The sequence below is a fragment of the Sparus aurata genome, chromosome 2 (genome assembly GCF_900880675.1).
Source record: "Sparus aurata chromosome 2, fSpaAur1.1, whole genome shotgun sequence".
NCBI classification, from domain to species: domain Eukaryota; kingdom Metazoa; phylum Chordata; class Actinopteri; order Spariformes; family Sparidae; genus Sparus; species Sparus aurata.
In genome coordinates, this window is record NC_044188.1 from 14,379,545 (window position 1) to 14,400,821 (window position 21,277).

A 21,277-nucleotide genomic window follows, 5' to 3' on the forward strand; every position below is an offset into this window, starting at 1 on the left:
TCCCATCAACACAGATCACATTCACACCACAAATAATAACTACTAAATACAAACAGTCAAAACATTGTGACAAAAACAAAAGCAATAACCACGCAGGAGGATAGATCACCCTAATGCTAAAACAAATATTGAGAGTATTTAGGTGGCAGCCCCTTCTCATGATTAAAAATGTGACACATGTAAAAGAAAATTTGTAAATATTAGAGTTAACTTAAGCTTAGGTATTAGTAATTGTAACTAATGGAATGTACGCTTTCTACAACAAGGTTGTCAGGCTATAAAGTTTCTCTGCCTGGTGAGTCGGTCACTAATAGAATCTGAGGTTTAAATAAGGCATAAGTTGATAGGACGTCAGAAGAGACCAAAAATGAAGAGGCAGGTGACTATTCCAGTCTACTGACCACTCAAAGCACTTTACAACACTTGTCACATTCACATACTGAAGGCAGAGGCTGCCATGCAAGGTGCTGAGCAACTGTGGGAGTCAGTATCTTGCTCAAGGATACTTCAATGGGGGATCGAACCAGTGACCTTAAGGTTACTTGATGACATGCTCTATCTCCAGAGCTACAGCTGCCCCATCTATTGGTTTATACTTTACTTTGTGATCAATAAGTCATAACGAGTAAAACACCAACACACAATGTGAAATTTAAATACCTCTCTAATAAACAAGCTCATTTAAAGGTGCACTATGTAATTTAAAAAAAAAATTTTAATCTGAGGAAAAAGTTATACATTTTTTTCAGCCTAAACTGAACTAACTGAACTCTTTGCTCTGAGTTTGTGTTATTACCACTGAGTTTCTTCTCTCCAAAACTACACAATGCCCCTTTAATGTGTTTCCACCCACAGTTTTCACCAGGTTGTGTAAAAACAAGTGGCAGCATGACTTGTGTTAAAAACTACAGAGAAAAAAACCCCAGAAATTGTAAACTTTCAAATGGAAAAAAAAGAAGAAAAATTGAACAGAAGGTAAAAATGAGGGAAACAACTCTTTACCAGGCTACGCCCTCTTTAAGTTGGGGCCCCTGCAGCTTCCTCCACCTGCATTAATCGACTCTCCAACCTCCTGCTTATATCAGCATAAACGCCTCCTGCTGCAGGAGATAACAATTAGCCGATCAATTAACCAGCAATTAGCTTATATAAGGGATTTATTCTATCATCTGATGGAATACAGATATAGGTTAACATTTTGAAACAATAATACATTTCTTCCAAACAGAAAACATTGTCTTAAACTACTCAATATAGCCCTTTTCTTCTTCTTCCTCGTCTTCTCCCTCCTCTTCTTCTTCTAATTCTTCATCTTCCTCTTCTTTCCTTTCTTCTTGTTCTTTTCCATCTTCTTCATCATCCTCTTCTTCTTTTCCTTCTTCTTCCTCTTCTTCCTTTAGAAATGGACTTACTGAGAAGATTCAAGGTGTTTTTTCTTCATAACCTTCATGACCTCTACACCTCCTGCTTTGAGTGTTTACATGTACGGTGCTGTTTATCTGCCGTGGGTTACTCTTCATTTCCTGCTCGTCAATGTGCTCTTTCAGTTTTCTCTTTGTTCTCTCCATATAAATAGCTACATGGGCACTGTAGGTGGTACAGTACGTGAATTGTTTTGTAGCTAATGAATCCTTTTTTATTCGTACTGCACATCCTTGAAGTTGTTGGTTTGTTGTCACAGTAATCAGCTGCAGGTGCAGAAGAAGTGGATCAGTTTCTACAATTTCCCAATTATTGTTGATGATTTGCATCGCTGTACTCGCTGCGGAGATCCTCTCTTCTAAACGTCTCAGCTTTAGCACAGGCCTCGCTAATAGTATTCATTTTGTAGCCTCTGTTTAGAAACCATATTTGCATTTCTTTAGCTTCAAAATCTGGCTCTCGATCACAGATCCTCTTAAGACGTTGACATTATCCGTACGGGATGTTCTCTCAAAGTGTTGGGGATGAAAGCTGTCTGCCCGGAGCTATGTGTTTGTGTCAGTTCGCTTGCAAATAACTGCTGTGTGGATATGTCCAACATTGTGTTTCATTATGGTGAAATCACTCTGTTGGAGGACAGAGTGTAAACTCAGTTTCAGGTTCTACATTGGATCATCTTGCAAAAGGGAAACATTTGTTTTTAAGGGTCTATTCAGAAATCTTTTTTATTATTATGAGCTTTATTTAAACTTGGAGATCGCTGAGGACGGACCTTCATTAACAGTGATGTGGAGTAACAGTTTATAATGACATAAAACTATTTTTTTTAATACTGCTCATAAAAGATATATTACACTAAACAACTGAATTTAAACTGGTACAAATGAAGCTGAATGGTTTATGACCATGGATTTAAATTCACCAAGTTCTATCAAAGTGTTAATTTCAAGTGTTAATTAATTTAACATATAGTCTTCCACCTTTTAGGTGTTATTTTTGGTCTATGTTTGGTATATAGGTAGAGCTACAATCATTAGTTGATCGAAATAAATTTGAATCAACGGTTTTGATCTGTTCAATCATTTTTCAAGCAAATCTGTAAAAATGAAAGGATTTGCAGCTTGCAACGAGTCTTTGGGTTTTTGGACTATTGTTTTTGCCAAATCGACATTTTGAAGACGTCTCCTTCAGCTCTGGGAAAGTGTGATTGTCACAATTATTTGGAGCATTTTATAGACTTAATTATCAATCAGCTTATTGTGTAAATAATCAGCACATTAATCGATAATGTGTGAAGATGTGACTTCATCAATATTAGCAAGTTGATCAGGAATAAGAGTTGCAGTTTGAATGAGGTTTGATACGAAGGGTTCAATGAAGAGGTTGATATATGTGCAGGGATCTATTTCATGATATTATTATTCTGCCTGAACGAGGGTAAACTTTAACATCCTCTGAGAGGCAGTCTGTGGTAAACTGACACATTTAAAACAAATCAGAAAGACAAAAACAACGGCAGCCAAAGATAATCTGTGGCAGTTGCCATCAGTGTCGTCACAGTCCAGGCAGTCATTCAAAGTGCTTGTCAACATTTATCGTGGAGGTTAAGCAGGTCTTCTTGCACCTTAAAACAGGTTTAAAACACACAGCAATTGTCGTCATTGTACGTTTCTGAAAATTACAGTTACGTTTCATACGTAACATATCAAGATTTCCACTGAACATGTCATTACAATCAGATTGTGTGCATATGCTTCAATCAGCAGGGTGATAAAATGTGGTATTTTAAGCCAAAAGCTGATGTTTTCCAAGCCATAAAATCTTTAAAATCCAGAATGGAAAGACATGTGGACTTTCAACCGATCTGCATAATATGAAACAAATTTAACATGTCCGAGGTTTGCAGACAAGAACAATGCCAACATTTATTCTGGCAGTTGGGTTGCGGAGTTCTCTTTAGTGTCTCTTGACAATACTTACTTCTCATTTCTTACATGATGTTTGTCTGCAGTCTTTTGTTATGTGTGCTGCTGGCAGGTGTGCCTCAGTTAATTACTTGCCACAGTACTAAAGAACCTTTGTCAGCACGTTTAATCACAATATCCTATTTCTTTGTCCTTAAATCATCCAAAGTAAACCTTTTTGTTAAATTATGTTATGTCATTTATTTTCTTCTTTCTCTCCTTTTTTTCCCTTATCCTTCTTCTTCCTCCTCTTCTTCTTGTTTTTCCTCCTTAAAGTTCTTTTTTTGTGGAGTTTAATTTTTCTATGTCATGATCAGTGTTTCTGCAGAACGTCACAAGAGAAGAATAACTTATTTAGAAAAAGGCTATAAATCAACATCAGAGACAGTATGAGTGTCGTATTTCTGCTGTGCAGTGTCAGTGGTGTTTGGTACACTGTCATGATGTTTGGCTCTGTTCCTCATCATATCTGGTAAATAGAGTCGAGGTCAGAGGTGATTAAATTTTTTTTTTTTTAAATAACACAACTGAATTCTATTTACTGTTTATTTATCTCAATCTAGCAGATAAGCATTATTATGACAGTAGTTTGTTGAGAGATCTTATTTCATAGTAAACATTTTACATGCATCTCAACATAGAATGATGTTCTTTACTGTCTTATGTTTGAATAAGTGTAACAGTAATCCTTGCATCTTTTTTCAGGAGGATATCAACTGTAAAAAAAAATATATACATTCAGTGACTGAGCAACCTACACAGTGGACCAACGTATCAACATCTTTTTTTATCAGCTCCTCTGTTTTCTCATCTAAAAAAAAGGTGGCTTGAGTGTAAGATTTGTTTTTTTTATATCACAGATGATTTAAAGTTTACATCTGTGGCAGGACACTTATATCAAAGCACTTGATCAGAACTCCTCTACAGGTGACAAATAATACTGAGAACTGCCAATTCAACCTGACAGGAGCCTCCCACAGTGGCGATTGTGACTAAGTCACTTTAGAATAATAGTCATTTTCAGTTGTCTGCTTCTTGTCTGGGTCTACAGCTTGTAGGGGAATTTTCTCGTGTGACTGTCTTTACTGTCAGTCTCGCAGACCTGGAGATCACCCAGGATATCTGCGCTTCATCGCCTTATTTATCATCATCGTGGCCTCCGTTTACTGTAAACCCCTGCACAGAGCAGAAGCTGTGGTGATTTGTGGTCTGCTGCCTTAATGTGGAGAAGACTGACACCTAGCGACAGTTTGAGGACAGAACAAGTATCTCTACACGAGCCAGTGAATATGAAAGCAGCCTCTTATTTAACACAACTATATTAGATCAATGTGTCCCCATAATGTGGGAGTTTCCTTACAAAGCAAGTACACATTTGCCTGTTTTGTGGACTTCCTGTTTCTCTCCTCAAACGCAGTCATACATCACTTTCAAACCGCGTCGGTACAAGTTTTCCAGGACAGCACACTGAATAAAAATAGACCTAAAAATGCGAATAATTAAAATATTTTGGAGGGTTTTGACTCCCTGCACAGTTGTCCAGTTTTAAGCCATAACTGTGTCTTTCTGTCGGCTTTTAACCTCTCTCTGGCCCCTCAGGATCACAGTGATGATGGACAATAAATAAGCTGGAGATCAAAGCAGCTCTTGGCACCGTGTCATTACTCCGACTCCAGCTCACCGCGGCCCCCGGCGCGCTGCATACCTTTCCGGGCAGGGCAGAGCCCGGGAGGCGCTCCAAGTGGGCCATCACCGGCTGAGGAGGGTGTGCGCTTCAGTCTGTATTTAAGACCGGCCGATGAAGAGTTTGACTACATTCACCGGCAGCATGGCGACCGACAAGAAGGCTCCTCTGGGCTCCATCGGGAACCCGATCAAGTTTCAAGATCAGGACTTCAAGACCCTGCTGGAAGAGTGTCTGAAGTCCGGCCAGCTGTTCGCGGACCCGGCCTTTCCAGCTGAGCAGAAGTCCATCGGTACGCCGGAAGATCCGGATCCAAAAAAGGCGATCAAGTGGCAGCGACCCAAGGTAGACCAGCTTTAACAACTGTCCTGATGTGCAATTGTGTCAAGCGCCAGTTGTTATCTAGATGTTGTGTTTTTTGCTATAAGTGATGAGGGTCTTTATACTTAAACCATTTCTATCAAGATTAAGTTGTAAAATAATCAATATTCCTGTCTGTGAGAACTAAATACAATACAAAATATGTTGGGACTATTTGAGACATTCTGGAGGAACATCAATATTACAATAAAGTTGTCATTATATTTCATCCACCATGTTTACAGGGACTTAGCAACAGTGTTGCACAGCTGTAGGCAGATGTGTAGCTGACTGTGATTCATCCAGGTGTGGCTCAGGTCTGAGGAGCCTGTTACCTGGGGAAGTTTCCTCACAGGAGGAAAGTAACCAAAGAAATCACACTTGCGTATTACAGTGAAAGTAACATCCCAGCCTGTAAAGAAAGCAAAAAGGCAAACTTTGAATTAAAAGAGGATACAATGATATTACAGACAAAAATACAAAGTGTGGACATGAGTACAGAGATGTTGTGAATTCTTATGCTATAAATATGTAACAGTACAACAGGACTGCAACTAATCTGACTAAAATCTTCACACGTGAGAAGCTGGAACCTGTGACGGCATTTTTGCTTATTAAAAGGATTTCAACAATATTTTGAAATGATTCTTTTGTCAAAACCTTTTTATTTCTTCTGTTATTGCATCATGATGTTGAGATCTCATGCTTGGTCATAAAACCAGTTTCTGGTTTTGAATACACAATGTGCTCACATTGTCCTCCTCTCACTCCATCTCTAAAGGAAATCAGTAAGAATGCTGTGTTTGTGGAGGGCACGACTGGAACCACCGATATCTGTCAGGGCCAACTGGGTGAGTACATCAGGAAAACTTCACTCTGCCTGCACACCGAACTCTGCCTCTCCTGTCGCTGCTCATCTGCCCTCCCCGGGGGACGAGGGTTTTGACAGGAATACGTCATGCTGAGTTGTCTTGATTTGCCCTTGCACAACATCATTACCTCATTACAACAAAACCAAAAGCTGAAACACTCCTTTACCCGCTTGCTCCTAATTTTTTAATTGCGATAAAATGTAGTGATTTAATGACCTGATTTCTGCACCAAGAAGCCCCAGAGACCCGACTTCAAGAACACAGCGAGGGGGAAAGAGGATGTTCCCCAGATCTGCAGGGGGTCTGTACCACATTACAGCCCTGTCTTTAAATGCTCACAGACTCTGCGAAAAACCTGTGTTGTTCAGTCTTATTTCTTATTTGTGGTGAACCACAAGATTGTTTTCTGCACAACGGCAAGCTCTCCTTCCTCCTGTGGGATTTGTGAATTGATGGTTTGTGTCTCTAGTTGCGTGCGGATGTGTTAATAGATCATTAAAAACCTCCCCCGTCTTCCTCTTCCTTCTCTTCTTCCATGTTTGAGTCTTATTGTGTCATTCAGCCTGTAACCCAGGCTGTGTTTTCAATGATTTACACAGAGTGCAACATCTCCACAGAAACAACATGGAACAGATGTTTACTGTTTCAGAGGAATGTGGCTTATAACGTGTGTGTGTGTGTGTGTGTGTGTGTGTGTGTGTGTGTGTGTGTGTGTGTGTATGTGTGTGTGTGTGTGTGTGTTTGGGAGAGAGAAAAGAGTTTAACCTGCCTGATGAAAACATGAATCACTCCTCACAGGAGACCACAGCTTCAGGGCTCTGAAATCATTTGATATGCTCAAACAAATCTTTTAATGCCAAAGCGCTTACCAAGTTTTTTTTTTTTAAGTAGTACATTTTATTCATGAGAAATACAATTTAAGTATACCAAAATTGCATGAGTATATTTACTTTTTTCTGCCTAATTTAAAGCATGTGAAAACTTCTTATTTAAAATAATTCAAAAAGATGTCATGAAGTTCAGCCTCAGTGTACTAAAAAAAAAAAATACGTGTTCTGCAATATTTAAAGCTATATTTTTAGTGTACTGAAGTTGTGAACTTCGATTTTACTTCATTATTAGTTAATTTTAAGTACACTGATGAACAGTGTACTATAATGTTGATTAATTTACTTAATTGTAAATACTTAATAGTGATCAGTGTAATTATTTAGTCCTCTGTAATGCGCTACGAAAGTATTCTTAAATTTCACTTTATATAAGTCTATTCAAGTATACTTACAAACAGAGCAAGTTGGAATCATCCAAAATGTTAAATTCTTTTTTTTTCCCCATTACATCATCTTGTATTTCTCTTTTTTTGTCTGTCAGGTAACTGCTGGCTGCTGGCGGCCCTGTCCTGTCTGACCATGCACCCCACGCTCTTTGTGAAGGTGGTGCCATCTGGCCAAAGTCTGGCCAAGCCTTACGCAGGGATCTTCCATTTTAGGGTAAGTGTGGCTAGATTAGATGAACAGGCTTGTTCTTAATGAGATAAAAGGCTGATACATGATCTTTTTTTAATTATACACATTCTTCTTCCTTATCAAAAAGTTGGCACTTACATTAACCACAATACAACTCGACCACTCACAATTCATTGGTAGATTCGGGTGCGTTAGGCTAGTAGCGGCAAACGTTGCCTCGAGCCACTAGCCTCATCAGACGAGTAGGGGGCAGAGGCCTGGCGAGCTCGCTTCTTTCTGACTCCACTACTCCCAGATTATTTGTTATTTTCAAACTTGTAGTCTTGAGCCACAACCGAGGACTTAAAACCAGCTTTCTTTCTCCAGTGGTTACAAAAAGATGTCTGTCTGACTTTGTGTAATCTTATTAAAAAATTACCCTACTTCTGACTTGATTTATTACCCCAGTAAACAGTTTCCTAATGAGTTTATGATCTCAGTTGCAAGTTTTAAGCCTTCTTCAAGACAGCATGATGTTCATTTAGTAAATTATGGCATCCTAAATGGTATGCTTTAGGGCATGGCTACCCTGTGATTAACAAGTTACTACCGTGGCGTGACCTCAGGTTCTCCTTCAGATCAATCAGTACTGTCCCCACACTCACCTTCTCATCCAAATATGGTCACTTCTGGTTCCATAAAACCAAGATGGTGACGGCAATCTGGCCAAGTGCAAAGCTTCAAAACTGTGGTCGTTGTGGACCACAGTTTTCGGTCGTTGTGGACTACTAGTTTTGAAGCTTTGAGTTGTCACCAATGGGTGACATCTCAGTGGTTCTGCGCTTGACCAAACCAACATTGACTCTGGTGATATCGTTATCGTTATCGCCAATTTATCAGACTTCATGGTGTGTTCTGCTTTATTAGATAGTCTAATCTAAACGAGAGTCCCTGTGTCAAAATCTAGTTGCCAGAAATGTATTAATTTAGCTGATATTGAAATGACATGCACCACATTACAGAATTACTTCATGTTTAATCAAATAGAAAAACTATCAAATAGTTTTCCAGAAATAATGTGCATAGCACACACAGAAACATGAATGAGATGTTACTGGGGGTCCAACAGGATATTTTTACCCCTTTGGCCTACAAGCACAAGTTAATCAAAAGTTGTTGAGAGCAAGTATTAAGCTTTTTCCATGTCTGCCTGAACTACCACGAGGCTTCAGAAGAACAAGAAAATGATCTATGTTGTGTTTGTTAAATACTCAGTCCTGAGGCCTGAGGACAGCATGAGCATAAACAATTAAGTTTGATTGATATATCTGTTTACCTACTCTTATATTAATATTTGCTCATCTGATTGTATTGTTTTACTTTTATCTGATTTGGCTTTATTCTTTCAAAATGTACCCTCGTGAGATGCCTGCATATTAAGCTGCGGCGCCACAGCTCTGGCATTCAATAAATGGATCAAACAGGTATCAACTCATCTTGGAGACATCACTGCGCGGTGGTCTCGCACGCAAGAAGAGACAAAACATAAAATCACCCCATTAACAGTGCTAATTGTAATCTAAAAAGTTCATCATTCACCGGCTCTGACATGCACACATCAATTAAATATCACCTCATTAGACAGATCAATCTTATCAAAGCGAACACTCTCGTAAGATATAGATCATTTTTATGCTTTTTTGCTCAGTGATTATGTTTCCCCGGTGTGTTGGGGCTTTAGAGACTGTTGGGGAGAATGTGACAAGACTTAACAAGCAGGACGGAAGGACTGGAAAGTAATTTTGCCCTGTCAGGGTGATGAGTGAGCAGTCCAGACATGCAGGAGTGACTACCCCTGGGAAACACACACACATACACAGAGCTGTAGGTATGAAAGGCCAGTGCAGGCCTGTTTTCAGTTGCAGTTGTGTACACACCGTTAGCAGTACAGTAGAGCCCCTTAGTCATGACCAGTAAATGCCTTGGGAGGTGGTTTGATAGATTTAGTCAGACAAGAGAACAATTTGTTCATTTAACTTCCTTCATAGAGCTCAGGGTTTTATTTCTGAGCTAAGATCTGGGCAACGGATACTTCCTAAATTATTTTTTAAAAGAAAATTAAATAAATTTTTCTCTTTAAATTGTTTAGCTCTTATTTGTGTATCATGATAGTGGTGAAAGAAGATATTTTACTTAAAGGTACACTATGTTTAAAAAAAAAATGTAAATAACAACTATTTTTGCTTCACTCTCGTCACTCTCATAGCTCCGTTTTCAATGAAAAAAGTTTTAAAAATCCCCTGTAAACTCGGCATCAAAGCACAAAACCTCAGACTGAAAAAAATAGTCAAAAGCAGGTGAACATAATTGAGTGTTTAACAGCTAAATACACAGACATTTTCAGTTCAGACACAGAACTGTAAACCTGGGCCCTACATTTAGATGTTTTGGTGTGAACTGATTCATTTAAAAAAAAAAGCTTGACATATCCACATAAAGGGTGTTTTATCACTGTTGTACTTAATGTCGTTTCTGCTGCCCCCATGTGGCTAAAAAAATCAGTGGTCGCTGATAAGAGGATAAATTTGATACATGACAGTTCAGGTGGTTTGGCTCTTTACATCCTGCCTTCCTCCACATTCATTTTCTTCCTGATTCATGCATCCACTTCTGATCCATGCTCACGATTCCCCTTCCTATCTCTCTCCTTACGTGTCCCTGTGCAGTTCTGGCAGTATGGTGAGTGGGTGGAGGTGGTTGTGGATGACAGGCTGCCAGTACGTGAAGGCCGTCTGCTCTTCAGCTACTCTCACACCCGCAACGAGTATTGGAGCGCCCTGGTGGAGAAAGCCTATGCCAAGTCAGTTGCCACTACCAGCATATGTTTCTGGGTTGTAATGTCTGAAATCACCCACTCGTCTTCTTCCTGCGTGTGACTGTGTACAGTGATTTTGAAAAAAATATATACAGCCAGATCATTTTCTCACCTCTCGTATGCAGGTTAATGGGCTCCTACGGAAGCCTGAAGGGGGGCAACATATCAGAGGGGATGGAGGATTTCACAGGAGGCATTGCCTACTCGATGGAGGTCTCGTCTCGAACCCCTCGCGTCTTGTGGAGGTCTCTGACCGCTGCACTTTCTCGAGGCAGCCTGCTCAGCTGCTTCATCCAGGTACATGCACACCTCATGATGTCCACGCTACACCGGGGGAGACTGATTCAGATCCGCTAGAGTTTGTCTCTTTTTCTTCACAGGCCAAGAGCTACCTTGAGGTCGGTAAAGTGGCAGGAAACGGGCTGATAAAGGGCCACGCGTATGCCCTCACTGACACTGACAAGGCCAGTATCACACAGAGACCACACTGTGACCTGATGTCCACAAACAGTTTGTCCACAAGCACACTGTTAGCTACAGACATTCTGTACGTTATCTCATCTCATATTATTAGATCTTAATGTAACGTATTTCAATGTGATTTAATCTCACTGATTTAAACACTCATCACATCTACATCTAACATAATCTCACTGATATGTAATCTCATCTCAAATAAAATGGAATAGAATTCAGTCAAATCAGTTCAAATCAAATCTAAATAAATCAATCTATCTCATCCAGTTTCATCTAATGTAATTAATTTAAAATCTCATCTCAGCTAATTAAATCCCATATGTTATTGGATTTAATCTCCTCTCATTTCATCCTAATCTCACTGAAATTCATTCATTCATTTAATCTCACACCTAACACCTCATGTCAACCTTATAAATAGTCTACTTTAATCTCATTTAATCTAATAATTAATGATCATATATCATTTGAATTCATTCAAATATCACATCATAGCATTTAATCTCGTATCATTACATAAAACTCTGATCTAATCTTATTTTATCCTAATATGATATAATCCCACTGAAATTTAATCATAACATAACATAATCATCTCATCTCAATTAAAAAACTAAACTTTATTCTTGTTCCTTCTCTCTTTACATTTCAGGTGACAAAAGCTTCAGATGAGATCTTGTTGCTGAGGCTGAGGAACCCCTGGGGTTTCGTTGAGTATGGCGGACCCTGGAGTGACAAGTAATGAAGCTTCCTGTTAGAGAAACCCACTCGTTTACAGATTACAGAACCTCCACAGATGTTGACTTTCTTCTTCTTCTGTGTGTGTGTGTGTGTGTGTGTGTGTGTGTGTGTGTGTGTGCGTGTGACTGCAGGGGTAAAGAGTGGGATGACGTGGACAAAGCAGAGAAGGAGAGGATTGAGTTGAAAAAGAAAGAAGATGGAGAGTTCTGGTATGTGACGGATACTAAAACACGGCAACTCATACAACTGAACAACCTCTCATCAGTGGAGGAAGAAGTATTCAGATATTTTACTTAAATAAGAGTATATGTATCTCTCTCTCTCTCTCTCTCTCTCTCTCTCTCTCTCTCTCTATATATATATATATATATATATATATATATATATATATATAGATATATATATATATGTCTCTCTAGTAATTAAAGTTATCAAATAAATCTATTGTAGTAAAGGTAGAAAGATTTGCCTCCAAAGTGTAGTTGAGTGGGAGTATAAAGTAGCAGAAAATAGAAATACTCAAGTAAAGTAGAATTACCTTTGTACTGAGCACTGAGCACTAGTACCTGCACTTGAGTAAATGTACTTAGTTACATTCCACCACTGCTTCTCACAAACATGAATCTGCCATGAATCATTTTGTCTTTCAGGATCAGCTCTGAGGACTTTTCAAAGCTGTTTGACATCATCGAGCTCTGCAGTGTGAATCCTGACAGCCTTGAGGAGGGAAACACACCTGCCTCTCCTTCCTCTGCCGCCTCCCCATCCACCTGGACCATCAGTGAACATGAAGGAGTCTGGGTATCGGGGAGCTCGGCCGGTGGTAGCCGCAGATACAGAAGTATGTTCATGACTTTATGTGAAGTATCGAAAGCCTCACCTGGAGATCATTTCTGTTGTCATAGTCTTTGATTTTCCCTCAGAGTCGTTCTGGAAGAATCCTCAGTTCCAGCTGGTTCTCACACAGCAGGACAAGGCAGAGGATGAGGATGATGAGGATGATGCAGATGATGATGATGATGACGAGGAGGAGGAGGAGGAGATGACCCTAGAGGAGAAGAAGATAGCTGAGAAACAGAAGGAGAAAGCTAAAAAGTGCACCGTGCTGGTGGAGCTGTTGCAGAAGAACCGCAGGCAGAAAGATAAAGTCAACTTCCTCTACATCGGCTTCCACATCTACAAGGTAACATCTGCACTGCTGTGCTCCCAGTTCACTGATTGATTCATGAATAAACTCACATCTGTCTTTGTGTTTCTTCTTCTTCTTCTTCACAGGTTCCTTCTGAGGTGAGTTCCTAATTTTCAATATAAATCCATTCTCAGTATCTGCTTAAATGAATACCAGAACTATCTTATATTCTTATTGATAATTACTTAGTCATATATCTGTCCTCATACAGCTCCAGGGTGTGTGTCTGAGCAGCAACTTCTTCCAGAAAAATCGCCCTGTGGGTCGCTCTGGGAAATATACGGCTCAGAGGTAAAGAGACCATCACGAGAGGAAATGACTGCTCATCAGTAATTATGTGATAATCTCTTCATTAAAGCAGAACATTCAGTGCTGATGTTTTTACAAGTGTAATCCACATTTTTTTTCATGAAGATTTCACCTCAAACTCACTTCCGCAGTGAATGCATGTCTTCAAGGGGAGAATTAATTATCCAGATTCAGATTCGGAGTGACTTGATTGCATCTGGTTTATGGATCACTCTTTTTCCATTTTTTCCAAGAGCACCTGTCGCCATTTTTGTCTATTTAGAGCAAACCAGCCATCTCCTTTTCCTCAAGAAATGATTTTAGCCCTAGAACCCTAAACCTAAAATTTGAGCATAACTCAAATTATTTAATTAAAAAATCCACTAGATCACCAGAATAAATGTTGGCATTGTAGATTTCTGCAAATTACAAATATGTTAAAACTTTACATTCCTATGCACTTTAATTTTCAGTTTCATTTTGTGACAACACTGCTTAAGGTCTGGTCAGGGTTAGGCACAAAAGCACTTGAATAGATTAAAGAAAGATCATGTTATGCCTGAAAATATCAGGTTTTGTTGCTACAGAGATGTTAAAACAGTGGTCTTACATTGGTCTCTGTACACCAGGAGTCTCCTCCTCCTGACAGGAAAGTCAACTCACATACATGTTATCTGAATTTAATATGACATGTATGTAGAAATCCAAATTTGATATATCCGTGGTTTGCAGAAATGTACAATGCCAAGATTTTATTCCAGTGACTGGGCTGGAAAATGTTATTAGGTAGCTTTCTCTGTGTGTTGAGAAATAGAGTAAAATAACAACACAATTAAAACTTTTTATCATACAAAATAAAAAAATGAATTTGACCATTCACAAAGACAAAACAAGAGATAATCAATAAAACACATTTAACGTCTCCTCTATATACAGTAAAGATGTGAGAGATTATTTCATTAAGAATGAACATTTTTACTTGATTATTCAAAGTGGTGACACTGATAACTTGTTGTAAGTCATTAACTCTAAGTCATTAACTTTGTCCCTCAGGGGCGTGTGGAGGAAGCTGCACCTGGAGCCTGGTAACTACATCCTCGTGGCGTCCGCCTATCGACCCAACCAACCCGGAGAGTTTTTTGTACGCATCTTCTCCAAGACTGGAAACACTCTGGGGTAAGATGGAAGGGAATTGGAAGGAAGTCATTTTTTTTTCTGTCCTTTATCAGAAAAACAGCTCAATTAATGAGCCACCTCGTGTGAATGTTATCTTTGGAATGTGTGCGTCGCCTTGCGTCACAGATACCCACAACACTTCCTGAGGGCTCCACAGCACCCTTGAATCACCTCCCGCCTCACGGATTCTCAACAGCAGAGTCATCGTCACCCACACTCCCCTGGACTGACACTCACACTTACAGTGTGATCCAAACATTACGCTAATGTATGATTTAGAAACATTACAATTAATCTCAACAACAACGGGCCGTTAAATCACCTCTCATGACTTCAGAGCAGTATGACAGCTCCGACTATAATGATCAGATTGATTTTTCTGGTGGTGGATTCACAGAAGTCGTATTTCCAGTTTGTGTTATTTTATACTTCCACCCCACTACATGTTAGAGGGAAATGTTGTACAGCTATAGTTATTAGTTACTTTGATATTTACATACAAAACTTGTGATGAACTTATACAATACGATGCCACGCACACTGGTGTTTTCAGTGATGTGGCTTATAAAACCTGCTCCAGTTGGAATAATGTAAAGCTCTACGACAGAGACCAAGTTGTAATCGGTCCCGCACCAAAATTAAGGATCCCTGAACAATTCTTATTGTTTTCATAGGGCTGCACAGTTAATCAAGATCTTAAATTCTGTCCTACAAATCTTGATCTCCAGATTTAAGAAAACATGTTTGTTCGGTATGAACCCCAACAAATGTTACAATATAATGACTTGTATAATAGTTGTTTTTTTTTAAGTGAAAATGAAGATTGCAGTGCAAAAGTGTTCATTCCCGCTAACTGTGAATCATAATCATCTTAATGCTTGTCAAAGTATTCACAATACAACTTTTTTACCATTAGGTCGCGATGCTGGAATTTCTAACTTCGATTCAATACCTCTTAAATATCATGAAAACAGTGTGTATCAGTGTATCATAAAATACCATGGGGAGAAAACTGACAGGACGTTGAGGGCGTGATTAATTACAGATCCCAAATAAAAGATAAATATAAAAAGTGCTGTACTGACATGACAACAAGATACAACTTTTCCTTACTTGGCTAATGATTGAAGTTAACATTCAATGTCACACTTATTTAGAGTTATTCATTGTGTTCTCTTTTGATTAAGCCTTTAAAAATAATGTTTGTGTCAACTCGCATGGAAAGCTTTTGTTAAGTTCACAGAATATGATCTCGTGTTGAAAAATAAAGCATTTCAGGAATGCTTATGTACAAATCAAGTTACGTGCGCATCTAAAAGAGGACAAACCAGCTCCGAGTCGAGTAGAAGCCTCACATACCTCACATGCACTATTGCGCACACATGGCCAGCCTGACTTCATTCTCTCATCAGGATGCCTTTACTCCACTATATTTTACACAGCAAATAGTTGCTTACTGTTACATTACTTTTCACAATCCCACACATAGAACCTTTAAGATATGGATCTGAGCATATATAAACACAACACAACATTTCTGATTGTTTAAGCTGTACAAAAGGATAATTTAAGAGCGTTAACTGGCAATCTGTTGGGTCTTTGTGTTTCAGGACTCAGGACTTCACCTGCTCCTCTGGCTTCCTCCCGGTGAGTTTAGTGATCTCGTCCACACATGTTGAACTCCAGCTATTGGCAGCCAAGTGGCAGAATATTGTATGTTTATGTTTGTTTGTTCCGATACAGCTTATGGCAGCTCCTATCCCACCAGAGGATCACATGAGAGTTCAGAAGACTTTTGATGACGTGGCTGGCCCTGTAAGACTTCCTCCTCATTATCCTACATCACTTCACCTTAATAAAGTAAAAATCTGATGCCTTCGATTAAACAATCAAACTGATTTCTTCTGCAGGATGACAGACTGAACGCCAAGGAGCTCATGATGCTGTTCAACTCAGGTTCCAGTACATCGAGATTTTTTATCTGAAAATGACAAAAGTGATCTATGACTGTATAATACCTGTAATGGCCACTAGGTGGGAGCAGAGTAGCAACACACTCCGTCAAAAGTTGGAGAGGTCACCAGTCTAGACAGAGGCTCACAGCTGCACTCAGAGTACATTGAGCTGGGTGAAGTAATAAACGTGACTGAACTTTGTCCTCACCTTTACCTCTCCTCAGCTTGATCCAGTTTAAACCCTTGTTTTAGTTCTCTGCATCAATCTGTGCCTTTCTCCCCTCATCACAGCGCTCGACAAAGATTACCATCTGCCACTGGAGACGTGCAGACAGCTCATCCTCGGAGAAGATGTATCCTTTCGTCCCTACTGTATTGTTTGCTATTACAGTCTCCTTGCAGTATGATCCTTGTTTGACATTCATCCGATCAAGTCACGCCTACAAAAGTTCTTCATAGTTAACATTGAAACTGCTGCCGTGTAAATACTTGATCGACCTCTTGTTAGTGTCTCACTTCATTGGGGCAGATGCTCGCGGACAAAGGGGTTTAAAGCCCCGGCTACTCCTCTGGATGAGTCATCGTGCCGCCCCGCTGCTCACCTTTACTCTCCTTCCTCATAACTGTATCTCCTGTCCTGTTGAGATGTCCTTAACTCTGCTGGCAGACTAAAGGGCGCTGGAGTCTGAGCCGTAAACAAACAGAATCCCTGCTGTCCGGTCTGCGTAATCTGCAGGTACACCTCTGAGTGTGTGTGTGTGTGTGTGAGAGAGAGAGTTGCTGATCCATTATTTCTTAAACTGATTCTGCTTTCTTTTTTAGTCAATCTTTTTCCAGTTTGATGAGGATTCCTCTGGCACCATGAGCCCCTTTGAACTGAGCACAGCACTGCAAGCTGTTGGTATGCACGCACGCACACACCCACGCACATGCTGACACACCACAACATGCGTACAGATGTTTGCTGTTGTTTGGCCTCACACCTTCTTCCACTCCTCTGTTGTACCAGGAATGCAGCTTGATGGCAAGGTCGCTCATCTGGTGTCTGAGAGGTTTGCAGCAGGAGAGATTCACATGCCATTCTACAGCTTTGTGTCATGTGTCACCCGGCTGCGCAAGCTCTTTGGTAACACACACACACACACACACACACACACACACACACACACACACACACACACTGTACATCCACACAAACATAAAAGCCCAAAAAAATGACCAGTAATCAAAAAATGTGTGCATGAGTGCACACCAGCTGAATTACAACTAAAATACAATTGTACTGAGGCTGTACAAGTGTCCAAAAAGAACAATTACACTATGACTTTTTCTGTTGGTGGTTGGACGATGAGCGTTAAGGCGTATTACTTCCACTCACTATGAAAAGGCAAGAGAAAAGAAACAAATGATTGAAGAGGTGATGTACTATATAAACGTTTTTATCATGGGTTTGATATTAATACTTAATTCTCAAATATCACAGTTATTTTCAGTATCAGTTTATCGTGACATCCCCTCTTTAGACCCATCTGCACACACAGGACACAGGCACTTTGAGTTACATGTACAAATAAGACCAGTATTAGCCAATGAAAACATGATTTTACTTAAGAATTGTGTTTGCGTACGATTTTTACGTACTGTTACTTCATTTAAGTGTACCCTATTTAATGATACTTTATACTTCTAATCCATTTCAGAGCAAAATGTTATACTTTTTGTTCCACTACATTCATTATTTGACAGATGTAATTACTAGATTCTTACTCAGTTTAAGATTGTTTATGATTTTTATTTTATGTGTAAATGGTATAAGAAACAACTAATGACCACACAAATCTGTGTCTGTTTCAGACGCTTTGTCACGTTTAAGATTTCTACGAGTTGTTAGCATTTCTACTAGAGAACAGTTCACCTCAAACTTACTCAGATAAGGACATCAATTTGAGCTCAAAAGTGGTGAGGATGTTAAAGCTCAGATTATTTTTTTTAAACTGTCCTCAACATATGAAATTCAAGGCAATGTAAAGGGGAGATAATGTGGTGATTAAGATATGGATACATAATATTATGTATGAGGATATTACAGTTTGCTGTTCAAATTTATTATCCCATGAACAATAACTGTTTTCCTTCATACGTTGACACCTGCTACAAATCAGGTCCTTGGTTAAAATGTCGTCATATTTTCGCACCTGAATCATCAGCAGCCCGTTTCAGTTGCAGGTCCCGATGAAGAACAAAGTGTTCATTCTCATTCATTAATTACCATTTCTTGATGTTAGATTTTTTAGCAAATTATGCTTTTAAAAATTGATGGGGAGAAATCTGACGATTTCAAAAGATGTAATGGGGAGATGACCTCCAGCATCCCCTGCATGAATGACATCCAGGCTCAGATGGTTTAATTTACAGTTTTGTTTAAAAATTATTAAAATGTTTTGCCTTAAAGCAAATATTACAGAAAGCTACAAAAATGAGAACCAATCTGGTCAACAGAAGTTTGTTTTGTCTTCTTTGCTGCCACATTAATCATCTCACGAACCCTCAGATTCATCTTGTGACACCCTTGAAGTAAGAATAAAGGCTGGAAAACACTGGACTCGACTACCTAACTGTATAAAAGTAGATTAAACTAGTTTCACCTTGACCAGCTACAACCTGAAGAAGTGGCATTACATAGTGTTGCATCAGCATTAATACTCAGCGGACGTTTTACTGCAGAGCAAGTACTTTTGCTTTTGATATATTTTGCTGATCATTCTCAGTGTTCTTTTACATCAGTAGGAATTTCAGCGCAGAACTTGTCCTTTGATTGCAGAGTTTTGCATTGTTGTGTTGGTACTTTCATTAAAATAACAGATCTGGGGACTTCTTTCACATCTGCATTCAGAAGACTGTTTCTACTGTTTGCTTTTATATGATTTACATATGTGCAGATGGTTTACATAAAAGATTTTATGCACATTCAGACTTTGACTAACAAACTCAGGATATTTGCCAGGACCACACCAAACAAGAAACAGAAGTTACTGAATGCCGAGCGTTTTTAAAGACACTGTTTAGTCATTTCCTCACTTTTTCTCCTCAGCTCTGTATGAATCAGAAACCAGCCAGGAGGTGAAAGACAGAGGGATCAACTCTGTGAGTATCAGGTCAAATATTCTCTGTTATGTGTTCATACTGACCTGGACAGGCTTTTGACTCTCTGTTTCTGCTCTCTCTGTTCGACTGTCGCCCCTCCCCAGTGGCTGCTTCAGTTCCTGATGGTGTGAAGACGAAGCTTCCTCGGCTGAGCCACAGCTTACTGTTGATTCGAAAGAAACATAACACACATAAACTGTATTTTAAAAAAGTTTATCCATGGGTGCCTTATTCCATTTCAGCTAAACATTTGCTATGCTAATGTTTTATTCTTGCTTCTACTTGTACTATTATAGTATTTTATCTTAATCCTTGATTAACTGTAGGTTCAAGGTTCAGCTTTTAGTAGAGCTGTAACAAGTAGTTGATAAATCGTTGGTTCCAGCTTCTTAAACGTGAGGATCTGCTGCTTTTCTTTAGGTCCAGTCTTTAGGTTCTGGATTGTTGTTTGGACAAGAGAAACAATTTGAAAATAGAAAAGTTTCTTCTTCTTCTTCTTCTTTTTATTGTGTAAACAATTAATCAATTAACTGTTATTATGCTATACAGATTTGCAAATAAAATTAAAATGCAATATTCATATACTTTAAATTAGAGAAGAATCAAATGGACAATGAAATAGAACAGAATGTATTAAAACAGCTTTAGAGAGAAAAAAAAAGGAAAACTATGTATATAAATACATAAATATGTACAATACGCGCTAAAATAATATACAGAAAGGAGCCTGACTGTCAACTAGATTTTTCAGGCCGATGCTGATACTGATTTTAGGAAAGAACTGCAATATCAATATATCAGCCGTTACACACACACAATTTTCAATGATCCCTCAAATAAAGTTAACAAACAATTGTGACAGGATATGCAGGCAAGATATTTTGCAGTTTAACAATAAACTTTATTGTCTAAAATGACTATTACATTAAACTTCACTGTGAACCTATTAATTATAAATAACCACATGTATCTTTTTCTGTACTATAACCTCTAAAAAGTTTTCATATCAGAGAACATGTTGGCCATTAGTGATTCATGGGTGATGAGCCAATATCGACCAAAAATACACGCTAACAAATATATCAGTTTGGCTCTAATATAAATCCAAATCAAAGTATGCAGCGCCGTCACTTCATTGTTATGTAACACTGTCATACTCCACATTGTAATAAAATTGATTTCATGATTACAGGTGTGAGTTTAAATGTGTCCTCGTCTTCTCACAGCGCCATAAAGAAAATGGTTCCAAAACCCAAATATAGTCCACATTATCACCCTCGTTCCCAGAATAATAATCATCTTCTAAAGCGGCTCCGTAGAGACTGTGTAATGATGAAAAGAAAACGTGTTTCTAAAGATTAAACTTAATTGAAATGGCACACATAACCATTCTTACACAACTGAGAGACACAAAATCACTGCAACCCCAACAGTTTAGTCATCTATGCACACATGAGCATACCCTGGGTAATAACTGTGCAAACACACACACAGTCAGAGTGAGTACTGCCTGCCCCACTGAGGGTGTGAGGGTGATGTCTCAGCAGCGCTACACGCACCATCTCTATTCTTATCGCACTGACGCCACGTACAGCGTCAACACACACTCGCCCCCTCCTCCACTACGTTCCCTCACTCCCTCCATCCATCCCTCACTCTTTCTTCCCCCCCCCCCCCCCCCCCCC

General features: G+C 39.2%; 1 protein-coding gene across 1 annotated transcript; it reads left to right on the top strand.

The window, feature by feature from the left end:
• The first annotated feature begins 4,868 nt into the window (after positions 1 to 4,868).
• capn12 (calpain 12) lies at positions 4,869 to 20,781 on the top strand. The gene is made up of 22 exons (XM_030403850.1): positions 4,869 to 5,415; positions 6,212 to 6,281; positions 7,674 to 7,792; positions 10,474 to 10,607; positions 10,748 to 10,919; positions 11,003 to 11,086; positions 11,752 to 11,837; positions 11,972 to 12,049; positions 12,491 to 12,681; positions 12,764 to 13,023; positions 13,116 to 13,127; positions 13,241 to 13,320; positions 14,371 to 14,493; positions 16,104 to 16,140; positions 16,237 to 16,308; positions 16,404 to 16,449; positions 16,740 to 16,801; positions 17,116 to 17,184; positions 17,271 to 17,349; positions 17,458 to 17,574; positions 19,540 to 19,592; positions 19,697 to 20,781. Exons 1-22 carry the CDS (start codon positions 5,185 to 5,187, stop codon positions 19,721 to 19,723), a joined length of 2,202 nt encoding a protein of 733 aa, XP_030259710.1. The 5' UTR covers positions 4,869 to 5,184; the 3' UTR covers positions 19,724 to 20,781.
• The last annotated feature ends 496 nt before the right edge of the window (positions 20,782 to 21,277 follow it).